We start from the raw sequence: 17,211 nt of genomic DNA, 5'->3' as shown, positions 1-17,211 counted from the left end.
GCACCATATAAACAAACGCCAAGGCATTGACCACATAGGAGCATGCATCCATGTACAAGAGCAATCGATCCTTGCAGTATGAAGTGACGTCAATGCCAACCTAACCCAACTTGAATGCCATACTTGGTTTTATTAAGCAGTCGCGTCCGTCATGTCTTGGTTAACACTGAGCACTTTGGCGGCTTGGATCATGTCCTTGTCGCCGCCATTGGCGCTGACAGAGATCACGTTACCGTTTCGATTTGGGGAATGTTATCCGGAATGCTGGATAAAGGGGCACTTTATTCATGAACATTTGGTAATGATTCCAAAAAACGATGGAAATTGGTGTATTTTTGCGTATTTTTCCTGAAATCCGACCATGTCGTGAAAAGTGAAACCGCCAGCGACTCACCCTGGGTTTAACGACCTCATGAAGTGATTGCATACAAATCTCAAGATCGAGGTTCGGTATGACCCGCCGAGAAGAAAAGATCGTGCGTGTTTCAAAGATCGCACAAGAGTCGAAACTCTCTCTGGGTTTCTTCGTCATTCCCTCAACCAAAGTGGTGGCAGCATGGCCCTGTTCAGTGCCCGAGGCTTGAGCAACTTCATCAGCGAGATCCGGTCTTGCACGAATGCCGACGACGAGCAGAAGCGCATCGACAAGGAGCTCAACAAACTGCGCCAGAAGTTCACGCAGACGGGCCAACTCAACTCGTACGACAAGAAAAAGTACGCGTGGAAGCTGATCTACATCTACATGCTCGGCTATGACATTGACTTTGGGCACATGCAGGTATGTGCATGTATCATGTAGTGTGCAGTGGGAGCGTCACAACAACCCCCTGACATGGAGTTGCCTCCTCACGTGTATCCTAGGTCATCAACCTCGTGTCGGGTACTAAGTACTCTGAAAAATGCCTTGGGTATCTTGGCGTGTCCATCCTTCTCAAGAGTTCCGACGAGCTCATGACCCTTGTCATCAACTCGATTCTCAACGACCTGTGCTCCCCTGACGCGTCCTTTCAATGCCTCGCGCTTTGCTGCGTCGCCAACCTCGGCGGTACTGTCCATCCCCCCATCCATCATCGTATCTCACCTTCTAGTCTACAGGCATGGAGCTGTGCGAAACCCTCGCGCCGCACGTGGTCAAGCTCCTCATGAGCTCCAGCAGCATCTGCCACGTCCGCAAGAAGGCGGCGTTATGTTTGCGTCGCATCATCCCGGCCATCCCCGACGTCGTGTTGCCGGAAGAGCTCGAGCCGCGCCTCCAAACGTACGCCTCGTTCTATGGATCGTCGTCGTCGTCATGATGATGACCATCCTGCTCATGTCATATGAATCCTCGTAGGTTGTTGGAAGATCGCCATCTTGGCGTCGTCACGAGCGCGGCGGGGTTACTGCAGGTGGCGCTCACGCAGCATCCGACCGGGTACAAGTCGCTCGTCGAGATCGTCCTCGACCGCCTGGCCCAACTCGTTCACAACAAGGTATTATACCGTTCCGCCCCACGGCAGACACTTGACTCTCTCGCTAGGGCTGCCCACGCGATTACATGTACTACGCGACGCCAAGTCCGTGGCTCCAGATCAAGCTGCTGCGCATCCTGCAGCAATTCGGCATCCCAGACGACGTGCGTTTGGCCGACAAGCTCAACGACACTCTGCGCAAGATTCTCGGGCGCCCGAGTCCAGGCAAAGGCGCCAAGAACAACGCGATCTACGCCGTCTTGTTCGAGACTGTGAACCTCGTCATCTCCCACGGCAAGCGGGCCGACCCCAAACTCCATGAGCAGGCCATCCAGCTGCTCGCGCGCTTCATTTCGGTCAGCGAGCCCAACATCCGGTACATCGGCCTGGACTCGATGAACCGCCTGGTACGGCTTGAAGGCGCGACCGAAGCTATCCGCCAGCACAAGGCCACCGTGATCTTCTCATTGAAAGACGCCGACAACAGCGTCCGTCGCCGCGCCCTGGACCTGCTCTTCGCTATGTGCGACCCTTCAAACGCAGTCGAGATCGTGGGGGAGCTCGTCACGTACTTGGCCGTGGCGGACGCGACCATTCGTGAGGAAATCGTGCTCAAAGCCGCGATTTTGGCCGAGCGGTACGCCAAGGACCTGCGGTGGTACGTGGACACAGTGCTCCAGCTGATCACGGTCGCGGGCGCCGACGTCCCCGACGACGTGTGGCACCGCGTGGTGCAGATCGTGACAAACAACGAACACCTGCAGCAGTACACGGCCGCCGTCATGTTTCGCGCGCTCGAGCCAAAGCACGTGGACGAAACCACCGCCAAGGTAAGACAGTGGTGACGACATTCTTGGTGACAATATATAAACGCATGCATTGGGGTGACGACATTGGTGACGACGGACTAGTTTGGCGCGTACGTGGTGGGGGAGTTTGGGTTTTTGAACGTGGACGAGCCTGACATGTCGAGCAGTCGCCAGTTTGAAGTGCTGCTGCAGCACTACACGGCGGGGTCTTCCATCGCGACCAAGTGCGTGATCCTGACGGCGTTCATCAAAATGGACAACCTGTTTGAAGACATCCGTCCGCGGGTGCTGGATGTGTTCAAGAGAGGCACGTCCCACGTCGACTTGGAGGCCCAGCAGCGCGCGTGCGAGTACTTTACGCTGCACCACTCGGGCGACGACGTGATGAAGACCGTGCTGGAGCCCATGCCCGTGTTCCCCGACACGAGAGAGTCCAACCTTGTCGTGAGACTTCGCGCGCAGCAACATGCGGCCGAGGTGCGTTTGCTTGTTTGGTGGAAACGAATATGCAGCGATGAATGAATCGAGTGCATATATGTAGGGTGGAGATGAAGGACAGGAAGTGTCGTCGTCGGGCGGAGGACACGACGACGACGAGAGCGCCGGTGATTTGCTGGGTCTGTCGAGCCCGACCAACCAGAAGCAGCAACTCAACGGCGGCAACGGCGGGGGCTTGGTGGATGTGTTTGGGGGACCAACTGGGTCGTCGAGTGTTGGCAACGACTCGGTGGACCCGGCCAAGATCGCTGCGTGGTTCAACAAGGTCGTGGGGTCCAATCAGGGCGTGCTGTTTGAGAACGACGTGATTCAAATTGGCGTCAAACAGGAGTTCCGCGGGTCGCAGGGTCGCATGGGGCTGTTTTACGGCAACAAGGGCTCGGTGGCGGTGACCAACTTGAGCTTGATGGTCAAGCAAGTGCCGAGTCTGCGCACGCAAGTGGAGCAAGTGGCTACGGAACTGCAGCCCAAGCAGCAACTCAAGCAGCAGATCATGGTCGAGTGCATGCAGCCGTTCGTGCAGCCGGTCGAAGTCGTCGTAGCGTACACCGTAGCTGGACTCTCCACGTCCATCGACCTCAAGCTGCCGTGCGTGGCCACGAGCTTCTTGGAACCAGTCAAGCTCAGTGTCGAAGACTTCCACAAGCGGTGGGGCGCGCTCGAAGGCCAGGTATGAATGTATTCATGCGGTCGTTTAGAGGGATGTGATTGTTTGTGTCTTCGTTCGATACATGTTATATATTCTTGACCTAACCAGTAGTAGATATATATATACTATATATATATATATATATATATATATATATATATATTTATATTATGGTGCTGATGGTCGATGTTAGGGGCGAGAACAGCAAGACGTGTTTACGGCCAAGCTGGATGTGCAAGCGAGTGCCAAGCTGTTGGTGGACGTGATGAAGTTTGGCCTTGTGGAGGTACGATTTGGAGATTAATTAATATTTTGTAATGTTGTTTTATATATATATATATATATATATATATATATTGTGATTGAATTCGGGTTGATTCGTAGGGAGAGGTATCGGGCGGCGTGTCGTTGGCCGCGACGTTCCGCACGGGCACGGCGTCTCCGTCCGGCGAGAAGATTTCGGTGGGCATTTTGCTCAAGCTCGAGAGCCAGGGCAACTCGTTCCGCCTCACCGTGCGCGCGGTGCACCCGGACGTGAGCGTCGCCGTGAAGAACAACGTCAAGCTCGCGCTGGCGTAGGAGCAGCTGGCTTCCTTCTTCCGTTGAATCAAACTTCACTTTTCTTTGAATATGCACTTATACGCTATTCCCTTCTTGCTCGGCACTTGACAGTATAATACATCGTGGTGGTGATGGGCAGAGGATAGTTCGTGAGTATATTTAGTCACTGTTTGATAGTAATATCACCCCGCTAACCTGGTCGAACCCCCCAAGTGCTCGTACAGTTCCAACTCTGCAGTGGATGATATATAGGGGATGTATAGCAACAACAACGATGTCACATAATTGTATAAACGTGAAGACGGCGACATACTGCTACATGCCAAGGAAGCCGTCCATGTGGAGGACGGTGGTGCATTCAGTGTCGGACTTTCGCATGGCGTCGCTGCGAGCAGTTCGGACCACGTACACGGCCGCGCCGACGACCCCAAGAACCGCGAGGAGGCCCAGAATGATGGCCACTGGCAGCGGAAACGGTGTCACGTTGTCCGGAGGTCCAGCCACCGAAGCAGTCACCACGGGAAGCAGCGTCGTCAAAGTCATTTCGTCCACTTCTTGGGCGCGTAGTCGACGTCTCAACAACACGCTTGGGGGGGTCGCAGTGGTGGCTGTCAGGATGGACAGCAACGCCAACAGGGCGAAGAGAACCGCAGGGCGCATGGCGATGTGAATTGGACACTACAGTACTCGATGGGAGTGGGAAATTGATAGATCCGTCGACATCTCGTCTGAGAATGGCTAAACAAGAAGAGTCATCATGGAGCTGTTCATTGTGGTGGGTTATGGTGTAAGTATAAATGTATTAGCAGTAATTTGTAAGCTCCACTCGCATCCGAGGACAGCCTTTGAGGAGCTGCTGCATCCCTTTCATGAGATTGTGGATGGACATCTAGAAGGACACTCTGTCACAGTTCCGCCGTGTGTGTTATGTACTACTACCTCCATGGACCTTCGAAGCCCATCTACTTGCGGTATACATGCATACTGAGTTGATTCTGAACGTACGAGACGGACCGATGTGTACGTCAACTGCAACTACATTGCCGTTATTACTATCAAAAAGGTAGTACAATGTCGACACGTGATGAGATATGGAGTAACGTTACCATCATATGCACTTCAATGTCGAGACCAGTGCAAGGCTCTGCGATGCTGTGCAAGTGCTGATTTCACACACCGACGGACATTATAACATTATAATACGAATTGACATTATAAAACGTACTTTCTGGTATCGAAAAGTCTATCAGTTTATGGTTGTGGAGGAGCCCCAATATTACACTGTATTGAGCACTATAGGTCCAGATGATCACACTCTAAGGTTTATCGAGATAGAGATGGACATCCCCTTGCACCAGTCGCCGCAACACACTCACGAAGCGATCGTTGTCGACCTTCCAAATCACTTTGATGGCGGCGGCCGCGTCCGTCGCGTCTGTCCACGTGCACGCGCCTCGGAGGGGGCCGTCCGACAAGTTGACACTGCACGTGGCCAGCTAAAACACAAGTCAGTTCCGTGAACAAAGGTCGGAAGGATCGTGAAACGAACCTTGGAATGCAGAACATAGGCGGGGTCGACGAGCAGCACGGCAGTGTACACGTCACACAGGACAAACGGCATCTCATGCTGGTGGGTTTCGTACGTGGCGCAGATCCCTCGGAGGAAGCGGGCTTCGGGGGTGTCGATGGCGCACAAGTCGTGGTAGATGGACCACGGAAGCCCATGTTCCAGCGTGAACTCCCACCCGACCACCGTGAGCTTGCCCGCGAACGCCGTGAGCATCGCCTGGCATGCTTCTGGGTCGCAGGCCGTGTTGAATTCGGCATGAGGGGTGACGTTCCCCTCGCCTTTGATGGTGCAGCCCATGTACAGCACCTAATGGACGTCGATGGGATATATGGGGGGAGAAGGAGACAACTCACCTGCGCGACATTCGACACAAACGATGGGTCGGCGGCAATGGCCAGTGCAATGTTCGTCGCTGGGCCGATGGGAATCACCACGAGTTCGCCAGGGTACATCCGGGCGTACTTGATCAAGGCAGGAACTGCGTCGTTTGGTTGAACACCCCTGTCTTCGGCGATGCCAGCGACGCCGCCCATTCCGTCCGGGCCATGGCCCTAAGTGGGAGTGACAAACCGATAGATACGATGATGGCGGAGATGGACATACATCCCACTTTTCTGTTGCTTCCACTGATGACACTAGTGGAGCGCGGGCGCCAGAGTACACTGGAATCGATGGGTCCTTGGAGACCTCGAGAACCCTACGAGCGCGTTGAAGTGTCTCTACCAAGTCGTGGTGGAGCATGTCCTACTTCTTCACGTTGTGGGTGGCTTGGTGCAGATCCACGTTGCCGAAGACGGTCGTAATCCCAACCACTGTGCCTGGAGGTAGTAGGTTCACCGCTGTCAAAATGGCCAGCGCGTCGTCAAGCCCGCCATCAGTATCCAGCACGACTTTCATGAGATTATTGTCAATTTCGCTTCGCATGATCCGGATTCCAGTGCAATCTCGTCCGGATAATATCATCCAATCGTTTGAAACCGTTTGTTATTGTTTGAAACACGTTTCAAACGATGTTTGGATGACGTGGTCACCAACAACGTGCTTGATTTAAAAACAGTATTTAAAAAGTGTGGGCGATTCCATTTGAATTTGACATCAATAGCTTATCCTTTGTATTTGTTGAATTCATCTTTTTGCCCTCTGATTTTTAAATTGGTTGTAAAATTACCCCTGACCCACAATCGAATTCCCTAAGGGATGAGCGCATCTTCCAGATCGAGGGAAAAGGAAGCTCTTCTGCCCGTTGGCGCTGTAAACGGAGATGCCACCGCGACCCCCAAGAAGGCTTACAAGTCCATTATCCTCAGCGTGTGTTCGTTCATCCTCGTGACGGAGGTAACATGCATGGGACTCCGTCCACGATGCTGAGCTTGTTTAAGTAGTTCTGCGAACGCTTTGCGTACTACGGGTTCACGGGCTCATTGCCCATCTTCTTTCGGAAGCATTTGGGCATGAGCAGTGTCTTGGCCACAGAGCTCAATAGCGTGTTTACCTGTTTCACATACATCATGCCCCTTTTTGGTGCATACATTGCCGATCGGCACATGGGTCGCTACAAAAGGTAACAACAGTCTTGACAATCCCCCTTCACTTGACATGCTGCGCGCCTCATTGTTGACTCTATCTGTAGCATTTTGTCGTTCTCGTTGTGGTACTTGGCGGGGTTGGTGGTGTGTACGATTGCTGCGCATCCTGCTGTGATGTCCATGCCGTTGTTCATGGCGGGGTTATTCGGAGGCGTTGCGATGGGAGTCGGTGGCATCAAGCCAAACGTAGTGGTGCTAGGCGCGGACCAATTCGACGTCACGGACCCATCGCAGCGAAAACAGCGGGTACATAGCGGTCTCTCTCCACATCCATCTCTAACCAAAGGTCGTAGGACGATTTCTTCAACTGGTTTTACTGGTCCATCAACTTCGGGTCGACCTTTAGCTACATTTTCCTCACCAACTTGGCGGTGCAAGGCTTGCCGCCGTTGATTCCCGAATCGTTTGGGTTCTTCGCGTCGTTCCTGATTCCGTCCATCTCGTTCTTCTTGGCTGTGTGCATCTTTTACGCCGGCCGCGACCGGTACGTGAAGAAGCCGCCGCAGGGCAGCGCGTTGAGTCGCTTCTTCGACATCTTGTTGTGCGCTGGAGCCAAGTCGTTCCATGGCAAGGTGGTCTTGTCGGGCGGCCTCGTGTTCATTCCCGCCATCGTCACGACCACGGCGTCCTACTTCATCCAAGACCCGACGCTGCACTTGGCCGTGGCTCTGGCGGGCGCGGGTATGATCGTGTATGGCACGCTGGTGCTGGTCACGTCTGGCCAGGACACGTCGTGGGTGCTGCAGGCGGCGGATGCGGGGCAGTACTCGCTCGGCGAAGTCAAGGAAGTGGCCCAAGTCGTTCGGTTGGCGCCGTACTTTAGCTTCCTCATTGTGTTTTGGGCCGTGTACGCCCAGCAAAGCATGAACTTTGTCATGCAGGGCTGCCAGATGGACCTCCGCGTCGGCGACGCGCAGATCTCGTCGGCCATGCTATCCATGTTTGACGCGATCGTCATCCTTGTGTTTGTGCCAGTGTTCAACTCGGTCTTGTACCCCGTCGTCGAGTCATGCGGAGTCAAACTGACGCTGCTGCGCAAGATGGGCATCGGGTTTGTCGTCGCCACAGCTTGCATGCTCGTGGCGGGTCTGACGGAATCCGCCCGCAAGGATGCGGGGGTGTTGCCGGGTCTCAACTCCAACTGCGCCCAGCCCGGCGAGCACCTCGCCATGTCCCAGTTGAGCGTGTGGTGGCAGAGCCCCCAGTACCTCTTGGTCGGGATTGCCGAAATACTCGTGAGCATTCCTTGTACGACCACGTCCTACGCAGTACAATTATCTGACACTGATCAACTTTGTGTAGCGTACGATTTGTTTTACTCTGAGGTGCCGGAATCCATGCGCAGCGTGTGCCAGGCGCTGAATTTGCTCACCACGACGCTGGGCTCGTTGGTGGCGGGGGGCACAAACAGCATTTTCTCGTTTTGGATCCCCAGCGACCTCAACACGGGCCATCTCGAGTATGTCTTTTACGTGTTTGCGGCGCTCGTCCTCGTCAACTTGGCCGGGTTCATGGTCGTGTCCCAGGGGTTCGAGTACCACCAACCGGCGAAAACCACGCTGGACCTCGTGTCGGGCTTTTCGCCAGCATTGCCGCGGGCCAACCACCACCGCCGCCAGTCGCGCCAGACGTAGATATTAGTACGGAAATAATAGGACATTGGAAGTCGAAGAATTGTGATGGATACTCGTATATTTGAAATATATATCCTACTCGGAATCATACTATTACGCTTGATATGTTTTGAGTATACCGGTACTGTATCGTAATAGGAATAAAAAGTAACTTACTCTTACGAGTAGTATACATGTGAACGTACTACTACTAATAGTACCTGCTAATGCAAGAACATTATTAACTTTACATTTGGAAGATTTGGGATATTTGAAATACACAAGAATTACGTAGTGCTACACAGTATTAATACTTAGTACCAGTATATCCTAACGTTCATAGGAATAAAACACTGGTAACTAGTATAATTAATATATATATAGAGATTGTGTTTGCTATTTGAACAGCCCAAAGATGGTTTGCATCATGGACTTGGCTTCGTCGGCAATATCTTTGGCCGTGTTGGACACGGCGTGGGCGTTGTCGATGGTGGAAATCGCAAGTTTCTGCGCCTGCTGCACCGTGCCCTTGACCACCTTGAGCTTGGAATTGAGGTTGAGGAAGCGCCCCACCGACCCCAACACGGACAGGTGCCCGTCGGCGTCCGGCAGCACGTGCCACACCAGACTGCCGTCCGCGTGCCCCGTCACCGCCAGCATGTCGGCTTCGTGGGGTCCAATGTCCGAGCACGACACCATCGCATGTTCCTTGGGGTGGGCGAATTCCCCCGCGACGGAAAAACTAGGCAGAATATAATATATATTTGAGTAAATATAGGAAAAAGCATTGCGTACTCGTCGACGCGGTAGCTGCGAAGACACTGCGGGAGGCTAGCGGTCAGTAGCGATCCGTCTCTAGACAGTTGAAGCGCCGTGCACAATTCCATCGCATGCTGTCGAATGCACGTCCCCATCAAGTTGTACACTTGGACCACGCTCGTGTCGTTGGTCGTCTAGATATATCCACAAGGCACAGTCAATCGACATAAACATGTGACAGAGTTACACTGTTGTTTGTACCTTGGCACATGCAACGACGTATCCCGACGAGGCAATCGCAACGCTTTGAAACGACGAAAGCGGCGGGCTCTTGAAGCCAAAGGATACGACCCCCGAGTGCAAATTGTGCACCAAACACATCGAGTCGGACGCACTCACGACGAGCCCCAGCGGCACGCTGAGCGCACACGTCGAGACGGTGGTCCTGTGGCCTCGGAACGCCATCAACGGACACGACGACACCCGCGGGGGTCGAAACGGGCTGTTCATGTGAGACAGCTGCCACAGCAGCACTGAGCAATCTCTACATTAGGCAGATATCATTATCATGAGTCTCCACGGTGATTGCGTGTATACTAGTAGGTAGGTACTACGTACGTGGACCCAGAGACAAAACACTCGTCGTCGCCAAGGACGTCCATGGCCAAACAGGTGACGACGCCGGCGTGTCCGTCGACGCTGGCCCGCGCCATCACGTGGCCATTCTCGACGTCGACGAGGCGGATGTGGACGGTGCCGGTGGGCGCCCCGCCGCTGACGATCACGCGACCCTGTGACGAAATGGCGACGGTGGGGACGGCGGTCGTCGCGTACACGGGCACGCGCGGGACCACGTCGAACGGACTCGCGTCCCGTTCGGTTTTGAAGGCCCACTTGTCTCCTCCGTCTTTGCTTTTCTGGAGCTTCCAGTGGTGCAGCTCAATCACCCCCAGCGAATTCACCCCCACAACGCGGTCGCCCAGCACTTTGACCGCACACATGCCGAGGCTACTCGTCAGGGCCTTGGTGATGGTCGGAGGGTACTCTTGCAGAGGTCGCGTCGACGACGGCCCGCGCGCCGGGTGTGGCGTTCGAAACAGTTGTTGCGGACACTGGCCAAAGTGCGCAATCTGCTGCTCCATGGCGTTGCGAAGGTGCAGGTCGTCGATCGAGTCCAGATCCACGAGACCGGAATACGTCAGGTAGTAAAACACGTTGTTCGCAGCTAGCGCGTCGGGGCCCCGCTGCTGGAAGCCGAAGATCAGGTCGATCCACTCGTGCAGGTGCGCCGACACGTGATCGCTCTCGAGGGCGGCGCGGTGAAGACGGATGAACTGGTCGGGGTCGTTCTGGGCCCACGGAGGCAGCTCCACGTCCCCCACTTTGATGCCGTCTTGCCGCGTGCCAAAGTCGTACTGATGGACGTTGCGCAGAAAAGCAGGCGTCGAAAACCACTCGGGCGTCAGCTCTTTGACCTCGGACATGCTGGAATTGCACATGTTCCAGACGTCTCGTACGGAATTGAACACGCGGTCGGGCAGGTCGAACGATCCGCCCTGCGTCAGTTTATGCAGCGACGCGTACGGCTGGAGTCGCATGAGGTAGTACAAGACACTGCCCGCGGCCGTCGAATAGTGCGACCCGTACAGAAACTTGGGAATCACCTACAAAAACCCACATCACACATATATATAGCATAGCATCAACGACACATTCTGTTTCAAATATTGTCGATAGGTATATATATATATATATTTTGGACGATACCGGATCGTCAAAGCTATGGTATCGCTCCCAAAACTCGGCCAGTCGGTCGGGGTTGAGCGCTCCCATGGGTTGGTTCAAAGGGCGGTAGTTGGCCGGGTCAGATAAATCCAAATGTTCGCTCGAGTAGTTGGACAACACCCACGGGAACACTGGGTATTGCGTCAAGTCATTGAACGACCTGCCCGACAGCGTATTCAACGCCTACAAATGAAGGTCCAAAATAACTAGAAAAAAAATGTTGTTTTACTTTCGTACCATCAAGTAATCGTAGTTGGACACGAGGCGGGCCTGCCACTCCTTGGTCAAGTTGCCGATGAGGCGGCTGGGAGACATCATCGGCCACTGCTTGATGGTTGCGCGGGGGCACATGGCGAGAATGAGGCGCACGCTTTCGTCTCGAACGGCCACGGACGACAAGTCAGGCACGTGGAAATCGAGAAAGTGGGCCGTTCCGTCTTGGACAAACAGTTCGACCGCCGACTCGCGCAGCCGAAAGCGCCGCAAGTACACGGCGACCACGTCCTTCCACGCCCACCGGTGCGTCCCCTGCAGACCAGACGCCACTTCGACGTCGTCCGACTCGCTCGACTGGGTGGGCTGGAACACGGCCGCGTGGTCGCAAATGCTCAATGAGCCCAGGACGAGTCCTTCCGGCACCACCTTTCGAACCAGGGGTTGCAAGTACACGCGATCGTTGGGATCTAGGCCCCGTCCGCTCGACGGATGGAGGAACGCAAACCCGTGCGACGGCATCGACATGACCTCATCCTCGTCGTCCTTGTCATCAGCTTCGTCGGCGTCTGTCCGTCGCGGCGACGGCGGTGGCATGGCGTCAAAGTCGGATGTATTGTCGTCTGGGATGGTCTCGTTGTTGAGAACGGCCCCGCCTTGTGTGGCGATCGCCCGGCCCACTTTTTCCAGTTCGTCCGTCGACATGACCAGGGGGGGAGGAGTCGTTGGTGCACACAATAGCGTGGGCTTGAAGTACACGTCCATGCGATGCCGTCGCCGCGACGGGAACGGCGTCTCATGCCGCGTCAACTGGTACTCATGCGTTGGAGGGGACGAGGTGGGGGGGTAGATACTGCAGCAACCATCCAACGACACATCCTCCCAACGGATTTGCTCCGATAGCACTTTGTATCGGCACTGGTCCCAGCTTCGGGCCGTCCACTGCTGCCGCCGGTGCACGCCTGCATCGAGGGAGGTCATGCGGTCGAGTTCTTTCTTGGCAATATCCTTGATTGTTTCGCCCATCCGCTTCTCTTCTACTTGGGAGGCAGCGGCGACCACGGACGCAATGGGGGAACTCGACACACTTGACTGGGGAAACCACTTGGGCACCCACAGCGACCAATCGACCACCTCGTCCTCGTGCAAACTCTCGCGTGCACCGACCACGAGAATCTCAAACACGTGCTGGACGGCCGACGCGGCGTCCATGGAGCTCAATCGATCGACGGACAGCTCCTCTTGCTTGTCAAAGAGGCCACACGTGGCGATCCGCAGCACCAGCTCGCTGCAGTCGACGGACGGATGTGCCACCGCCAGACTAGTAAGCACCCGAAGCAGCATGTCGTGGGTTTGGATGCTCTCGTCGATGGGCAGGCGCTGGCTCACTTCTTGCTGCAACCCACTGGCGAGCAGCTGGAGCATCCGCCGGGGAAGTGGTGACGTCGGAAGCTGCGACAGGTACATGCGACACAGTCGCAGCCCGGGGATGATGCCTGCGCGGTGTTTGCTGTGGGTGCTTTCCAAGAGCATTTCCGTCACGTCTACACACGCCGTCAAGAGGTACTCGACGTGGTCGGGGGCTTCTTGAGCCAGTAAAAACGTCGCGAGCATCAACAACCGGTACAGATTTTCACTCACGGCGCGGCTGAGCATGGATTTGTTGCGGGCTGTTCGCAGGAACACCAGCGCCAGCACCCGGCGGCGCCACGGCAGACTCGGAAACCTCGCAAACAGCTGGTCAACGCACAAACACCCGTTGGAGTTGTACAGCGCCCGGCACAGGAGCGTGACGATCGTGTCGAGTACGAGGTCTTGGCCTGTGGGGTCGTCGCTTTCACATGACGCCAAGAGGTCGCCGAGCCACACGACCCACGACGGCTGAGCCAACAAGTCTAACTGCACTTGAGCGTCGGTCTTGACGCCGACGCTGATTTCCATGAGCATCTTCTCGCGGTCGCATTGGGACTCGATCGTCGTCGAACAACGCAAGAACAAGCTCGACACGAACGGAAGCAGGCCTCGCAGCGGCAGCGCAAGCAGCCACTGCATGCTCGCGCCGACCGCAAAGTGCAATGATTCAGCGTCGTGGCAAGACTTTGCTTGGTGGAGGCTCATCTGGCGCAGCGCAATGGACCGAAGCACGGTCAGGCGGTCTGCGTACGTGAGCACCAGTCGATTCGACGACGCCACCAGTTGCTTCCACCACGAAGGCGGTTGTTGCTTGCTTGCATCTTTCGACTCTTTGCGGGTTGGCGGAGGAGGTGGAGACGAAGAAGAAGACAAAGGGGGGGGGGGGGGTGGGGGCGGAAGGGTCGACTGGTCCGACAGAGGCAGGATGTCCATGCTGTGGCGGTTGCTGGTCAAGTCGTTGAGCACCATCGAGTGCTGTAGCCCCATGTTGAACACATTATCGTGGGCCAGGTCGTTCCAGAGCTTGGGGTCGGCCACCGATTCGGCTTGGTACGTCCGTTCAACCGACTGGACGAGCGACCGCCCGCTGTCCGTCTCGAGCCATTCAAACAGAAGCACAAACAGACGCATGGCAGAGGTGCGCACGCCCCAGCCGTGCTTTGGACCCATCAAATGCACGGCCGCCTCGACGACGTTGGCGGCCACACACGCCATGGTTTTGGAAGGCTCGGATTTCTCGACCGTGTCGCACAAATGGGCCAAAACGGCGCGCGTGACGACGGCGTTGTCTGTTGTGGCCGTGAGGAGAAACCGACCGATCGCGCGCAGATCTGTGACGACGCGAAACGGAAGCCGGACGGCGGCGACGTGCAGCACGTCCTTGTCGTCTGCGGCGGCCAGCGACCGATGCAGCAGCAGCACGAGCGAGGCCACGCACTCGTCGATCCACTGCCGTTGCTCCTGCTGCTTTGTCTTGTCAGATTCGAGCACGTTGACGTCAGCGGCGTAAAACGTGCGCAAGATGTCGAGGATGTGTTGGGCTTGGACAACGCCTTCAAAGCACCGCGGATGCTGGGTTACAAAGGCCACGAGTTGCTGAATGAGCAGGCTCTGCGTCTTGTATGGAGCTAACGTCCACAGGTGAAAGTCGAGCAGCAACCCGTGCACACCCGCAGCAAACAACAATGGGGGCAGCATCGCATGCTCGGCAATTGGTTTGTCGAGAGATTCGGGCCACAGGTTCAACACTAATTCCACGACCGTGGTGGCGATACTCGGGGTCAAGAGGTCGGCCATGTCGTGCGTAGCATGCATTCGCAGGACGTGGCTGAGCACGTGGAAGCCGTACCCGTGCAGCATGTCTTCTTGGTGCGCCACACTCGACCGCAGCAACTCCTGCATCACGTGCAGCGCATCGCTAAGCAACGTCGCCGTGATCGAGTTGGACGTGAGCAACTGGTCGAGCAACACGGGGATGGCGAGGATGCCGCCGTGGCGGAACCAGGCGTCGCTGCGGTTGGGCTGCGCCACGACCGAGACGGCGCCGTCGAGGTGGATCTGCTCCTGCGGGAGAAACGCCGCGTCCATCTTGAACCGCGTCCAGCCGGCGTCGCTGTCGACGTCGCCTTCGCTCGTCCACTGCACGCACAGGTAGGACGGGGAAATGGGAGATGGCGGCGGCGGCTGCTTCGTCGGGCTTTCGTCTGGCACAACGAGCAACGCATCTTGGGCGTTGAACGAGAACACGACCTTTGCATTCGAGCTGAGTTGGCCAAGAGATCGTTTATCCACGCTAGTGAGAGGGCACAGCGCGTCGGACGCGACGACGGAGTGCAGAAACGGACTCACGCCCGTGGGGATGCGTCGCAAGCAGGTTTCCGTGGGGCCATGTCGATACAACGCCGCGATAGCGTCGATATGGAGCTCGTCTTCGTACATGGTCATGCCGGACATGTGACTCGTGCCCATGGTCGTGTTGACGTCGGCGCCACCGATGAGGCATTGCACCATGGGACCCAGGGGTGTCGGAAAGGACAGGTCTTCGTTTATCACGCGCATGCCGTCAACATAGCTCACGACGTGGCTCTTCTTGAGGTAGTGCTGGCGGTGGCACACCACGACGAAGTGCCACGTGTCCGGCGTCCATTGGAACTGGGAGCTCACGTGGCGCCACCCCTTGTCGTCGGTGATGGACGACACGGTCAACGCCATTCTGTCGTCGGTGTGGGGGGTGATCCAGCATTCGATGCCCTGACTTTTGCTCGTGCTGTAGAATTTGAACAGTCGAATCTTCTTGCCTTCTTGGGACAGCGGCAAACGCATCCACAACGCCATGGAAAACCCGCGAAACGTCCACCGAAGCAACGGCAACGTTACTTGGTTTCCCCTCTGCACGACAAAGTACGAAGGCGGTGTCCGTCGAAGCATGGTCAGGTCTTGGCTATGTTGCCACAGCTGTGCCGCTGTGTGTTCTGGAGTTGCTGAATTGGTAGATTCGGCCCGTCGCTGGTCGTGCGATGCGTTTGGGCTGGCCGTTGCAGGACGACCGACGATGTCCTTGGATCCATCCAAGATATCCCACACCGATCCAGTACTTTGTGCCATGTTGACAACGTCGTGCGAGACGTCAATGGCTCTCACCTATCGGTATGTATCCACCACGTGCGAGAAGGCCGACGCTCGAAGATTTGGTCCGCGCGTGTTGATTTGACGCGAGAAGCACCAAATTGAGACATGTGGTTGGCTACAAAGACTAAAAGTGCATGTTTTCAGCCAATCTGACACCTCGAATGGACCCTTTGACAACGGAGGGATTTGTTCACAAGAGATACTATTAACACGTAGTATTATTAATATATTTACTGTTATTAATATTAATAACAGTAAATATATTAATAATACTACGTGTAGCAGAATGGATAGGTGTACTGATTGGCTGGCTATAAAGGTCCAAAATGCCCCGTATTCAGCCAATCCGATATCACCAATAGAGTGCACATCACCGATACTCCAGAGTATATATTTCTTCCAGACACTTTTACTGTGAAGTAACACAAACACGAGTGTGTGTACAAGAATGGGAATAGAATATCAGACGTTATTAGATCATCTCCACTTGGTTCGTTGGTTGGACTTATTAGTACTTGATCAATCGTTCCAACAATCGCTTCTTGTCCTCCAACTCGCGAAGCGTGGCTTCTTCGTGGTCTTCCAACCATTCGCGGGCTTCGCGGATGGTGTTTTCGGCCTGGCTGTCGCCCTTTTCGCGGGCGATTTCCAAGGCGCGGTAGATGAACCCTTCCAAGTTGTTGCGCGCTTCAATCTTGCGCAGCACTTCGGCGTCGTCCTTCTTGTACTTTTCCGCGTCCGCCACCATGCGGTCAATGTCTTCCTGGCTCAAGCGGCCGCCGTTGCTGCTGATCGTGGTCTCGGCCTTGGCGTGGGTCTTCTTGTCCTTGGCGCTCACGTTCAAGATGCCGTTGGCGTCGATCTCGAACGTCACTTCCACTTGGGGCTCGCCGCGCTTGGCGCGTTCAATGCCCGAGATCGTGAACTCGCCCAGCTTGTTGTTGTGGTCCACGCACGCGCGCTCGCCTTCGTAGATGACCACGTTCACTTGGGTTTGGTAGTCGGCTTCGGTCGTGTACACGCGCGTCTTCTTGACCGGGATCGCCGTGTTGCGCTTGATCAGCACCGACATGACCTTGCCCACGGTTTCAATGCCCAGAGACAAGGGCGTCACGTCCACCAACAACAACGAGTTGGTCGCGTCGTTGCGGATGCCGCTCAGGATCGCGCCTTGC

General features: G+C 55.6%; 6 protein-coding genes across 7 annotated transcripts; 2 read left to right on the top strand and 4 right to left on the bottom strand.

Moving 5' to 3' along the window:
* Positions 1-486: 486 nt before the first annotated feature.
* H257_18087 (hypothetical protein) lies at positions 487-4,053 on the top strand. Its single transcript, XM_009847098.1, has 9 exons — positions 487-778; positions 862-1,045; positions 1,096-1,258; positions 1,334-1,472; positions 1,520-2,281; positions 2,363-2,737; positions 2,802-3,428; positions 3,601-3,693; positions 3,792-4,053. The coding sequence occupies exons 1-9, from the start codon at positions 557-559 to the stop codon at positions 3,984-3,986; spliced, it is 2,760 nt and encodes a 919-aa protein (XP_009845400.1). The 5' UTR covers positions 487-556; the 3' UTR covers positions 3,987-4,053.
* A 230-nt stretch (positions 4,054-4,283) lies between these two features.
* H257_18086 (hypothetical protein) lies at positions 4,284-4,628 on the bottom strand (the record flags this gene model as incomplete). Its single annotated transcript, XM_009847097.1, has 1 exon — positions 4,284-4,628. One exon carries the CDS (start codon positions 4,626-4,628, stop codon positions 4,284-4,286), a length of 345 nt encoding a protein of 114 aa, XP_009845399.1.
* Positions 4,629-5,191: 563 nt separating this feature from the next.
* On the bottom strand, positions 5,192-6,445 carry H257_18085. 2 transcript variants are annotated; one of them, XM_009847095.1, is made up of 5 exons: positions 6,287-6,445; positions 6,142-6,235; positions 5,892-6,089; positions 5,518-5,844; positions 5,192-5,464 (listed from the first exon to the last, which is right to left on the bottom strand). In XM_009847095.1, the coding sequence occupies exons 1-5, from the start codon at positions 6,433-6,435 to the stop codon at positions 5,285-5,287; spliced, it is 948 nt and encodes a 315-aa protein (XP_009845397.1). In that variant the 5' UTR covers positions 6,436-6,445; the 3' UTR covers positions 5,192-5,284. The 2 variants fall into 2 exon arrangements, with proteins under 2 accessions (XP_009845397.1, XP_009845398.1); XM_009847096.1 differs by lacking the exons at positions 6,142-6,235; positions 6,287-6,445 and having other exon boundaries at positions 5,892-6,121.
* A 284-nt stretch (positions 6,446-6,729) lies between these two features.
* On the top strand, positions 6,730-8,843 carry H257_18084 (hypothetical protein). Its single transcript, XM_009847094.1, has 5 exons — positions 6,730-6,873; positions 6,921-7,099; positions 7,169-7,370; positions 7,418-8,372; positions 8,427-8,843. The coding sequence occupies exons 1-5, from the start codon at positions 6,736-6,738 to the stop codon at positions 8,756-8,758; spliced, it is 1,806 nt and encodes a 601-aa protein (XP_009845396.1). The 5' UTR covers positions 6,730-6,735; the 3' UTR covers positions 8,759-8,843.
* Positions 8,844-9,074: 231 nt separating this feature from the next.
* H257_18083 (hypothetical protein) lies at positions 9,075-16,120 on the bottom strand. The gene is made up of 6 exons (XM_009847093.1): positions 11,519-16,120; positions 11,264-11,464; positions 10,115-11,160; positions 9,758-10,040; positions 9,533-9,690; positions 9,075-9,479 (listed from the first exon to the last, which is right to left on the bottom strand). The coding sequence occupies exons 1-6, from the start codon at positions 16,010-16,012 to the stop codon at positions 9,134-9,136; spliced, it is 6,528 nt and encodes a 2,175-aa protein (XP_009845395.1). The 5' UTR covers positions 16,013-16,120; the 3' UTR covers positions 9,075-9,133.
* A 424-nt stretch (positions 16,121-16,544) lies between these two features.
* H257_18082 (hypothetical protein) lies at positions 16,545-17,108 on the bottom strand (the record flags this gene model as incomplete). Its single annotated transcript, XM_009847092.1, has 1 exon — positions 16,545-17,108. One exon carries the CDS (start codon positions 17,106-17,108, stop codon positions 16,545-16,547), a length of 564 nt encoding a protein of 187 aa, XP_009845394.1.
* Positions 17,109-17,211: the final 103 nt, after the last annotated feature.

This window comes from Aphanomyces astaci, assembly GCF_000520075.1.
Source record: "Aphanomyces astaci strain APO3 unplaced genomic scaffold supercont1.135, whole genome shotgun sequence".
Lineage (NCBI taxonomy): Eukaryota > Oomycota > Saprolegniomycetes > Saprolegniales > Verrucalvaceae > Aphanomyces > Aphanomyces astaci.
Note: the sequence above shows the minus strand (reverse complement) of the source record. Positions and strands in the feature narration are given on the sequence as shown.

Coding starts and splice junctions, on each gene's coding strand:
- H257_18087 (XM_009847098.1), top strand. CDS start 557: ATGGCCCTGTTCAGTGCCCGAGGCTTGAGCAACTTCATCAGCGAGATC. Junction 1,259..1,333: donor CTCGAGCCGCGCCTCCAAAC/GTACGCCTCGTT, acceptor GAATCCTCGTAG/GTTGTTGGAAGATCGCCATC. Junction 2,738..2,801: donor CGCAGCAACATGCGGCCGAG/GTGCGTTTGCTT, acceptor GCATATATGTAG/GGTGGAGATGAAGGACAGGA.
- H257_18085 (XM_009847095.1), bottom strand. CDS start 6,435: ATGAAAGTCGTGCTGGATACTGATGGCGGGCTTGACGACGCGCTGGCC. Junction 5,845..5,891: donor TTGTGTCGAATGTCGCGCAG/GTGAGTTGTCTC, acceptor GACGTCCATTAG/GTGCTGTACATGGGCTGCAC. Junction 5,465..5,517: donor CCTATGTTCTGCATTCCAAG/GTTCGTTTCACG, acceptor CTTGTGTTTTAG/CTGGCCACGTGCAGTGTCAA.
- H257_18084 (XM_009847094.1), top strand. CDS start 6,736: ATGAGCGCATCTTCCAGATCGAGGGAAAAGGAAGCTCTTCTGCCCGTT. Junction 6,874..6,920: donor CGTTCATCCTCGTGACGGAG/GTAACATGCATG, acceptor TTGTTTAAGTAG/TTCTGCGAACGCTTTGCGTA. Junction 7,100..7,168: donor CACATGGGTCGCTACAAAAG/GTAACAACAGTC, acceptor CTCTATCTGTAG/CATTTTGTCGTTCTCGTTGT.
- H257_18083 (XM_009847093.1), bottom strand. CDS start 16,012: ATGGCACAAAGTACTGGATCGGTGTGGGATATCTTGGATGGATCCAAG. Junction 9,691..9,757: donor ACGTCGTTGCATGTGCCAAG/GTACAAACAACA, acceptor GGATATATCTAG/ACGACCAACGACACGAGCGT. Junction 9,480..9,532: donor CGCAGCTACCGCGTCGACGA/GTACGCAATGCT, acceptor TATTCTGCCTAG/TTTTTCCGTCGCGGGGGAAT.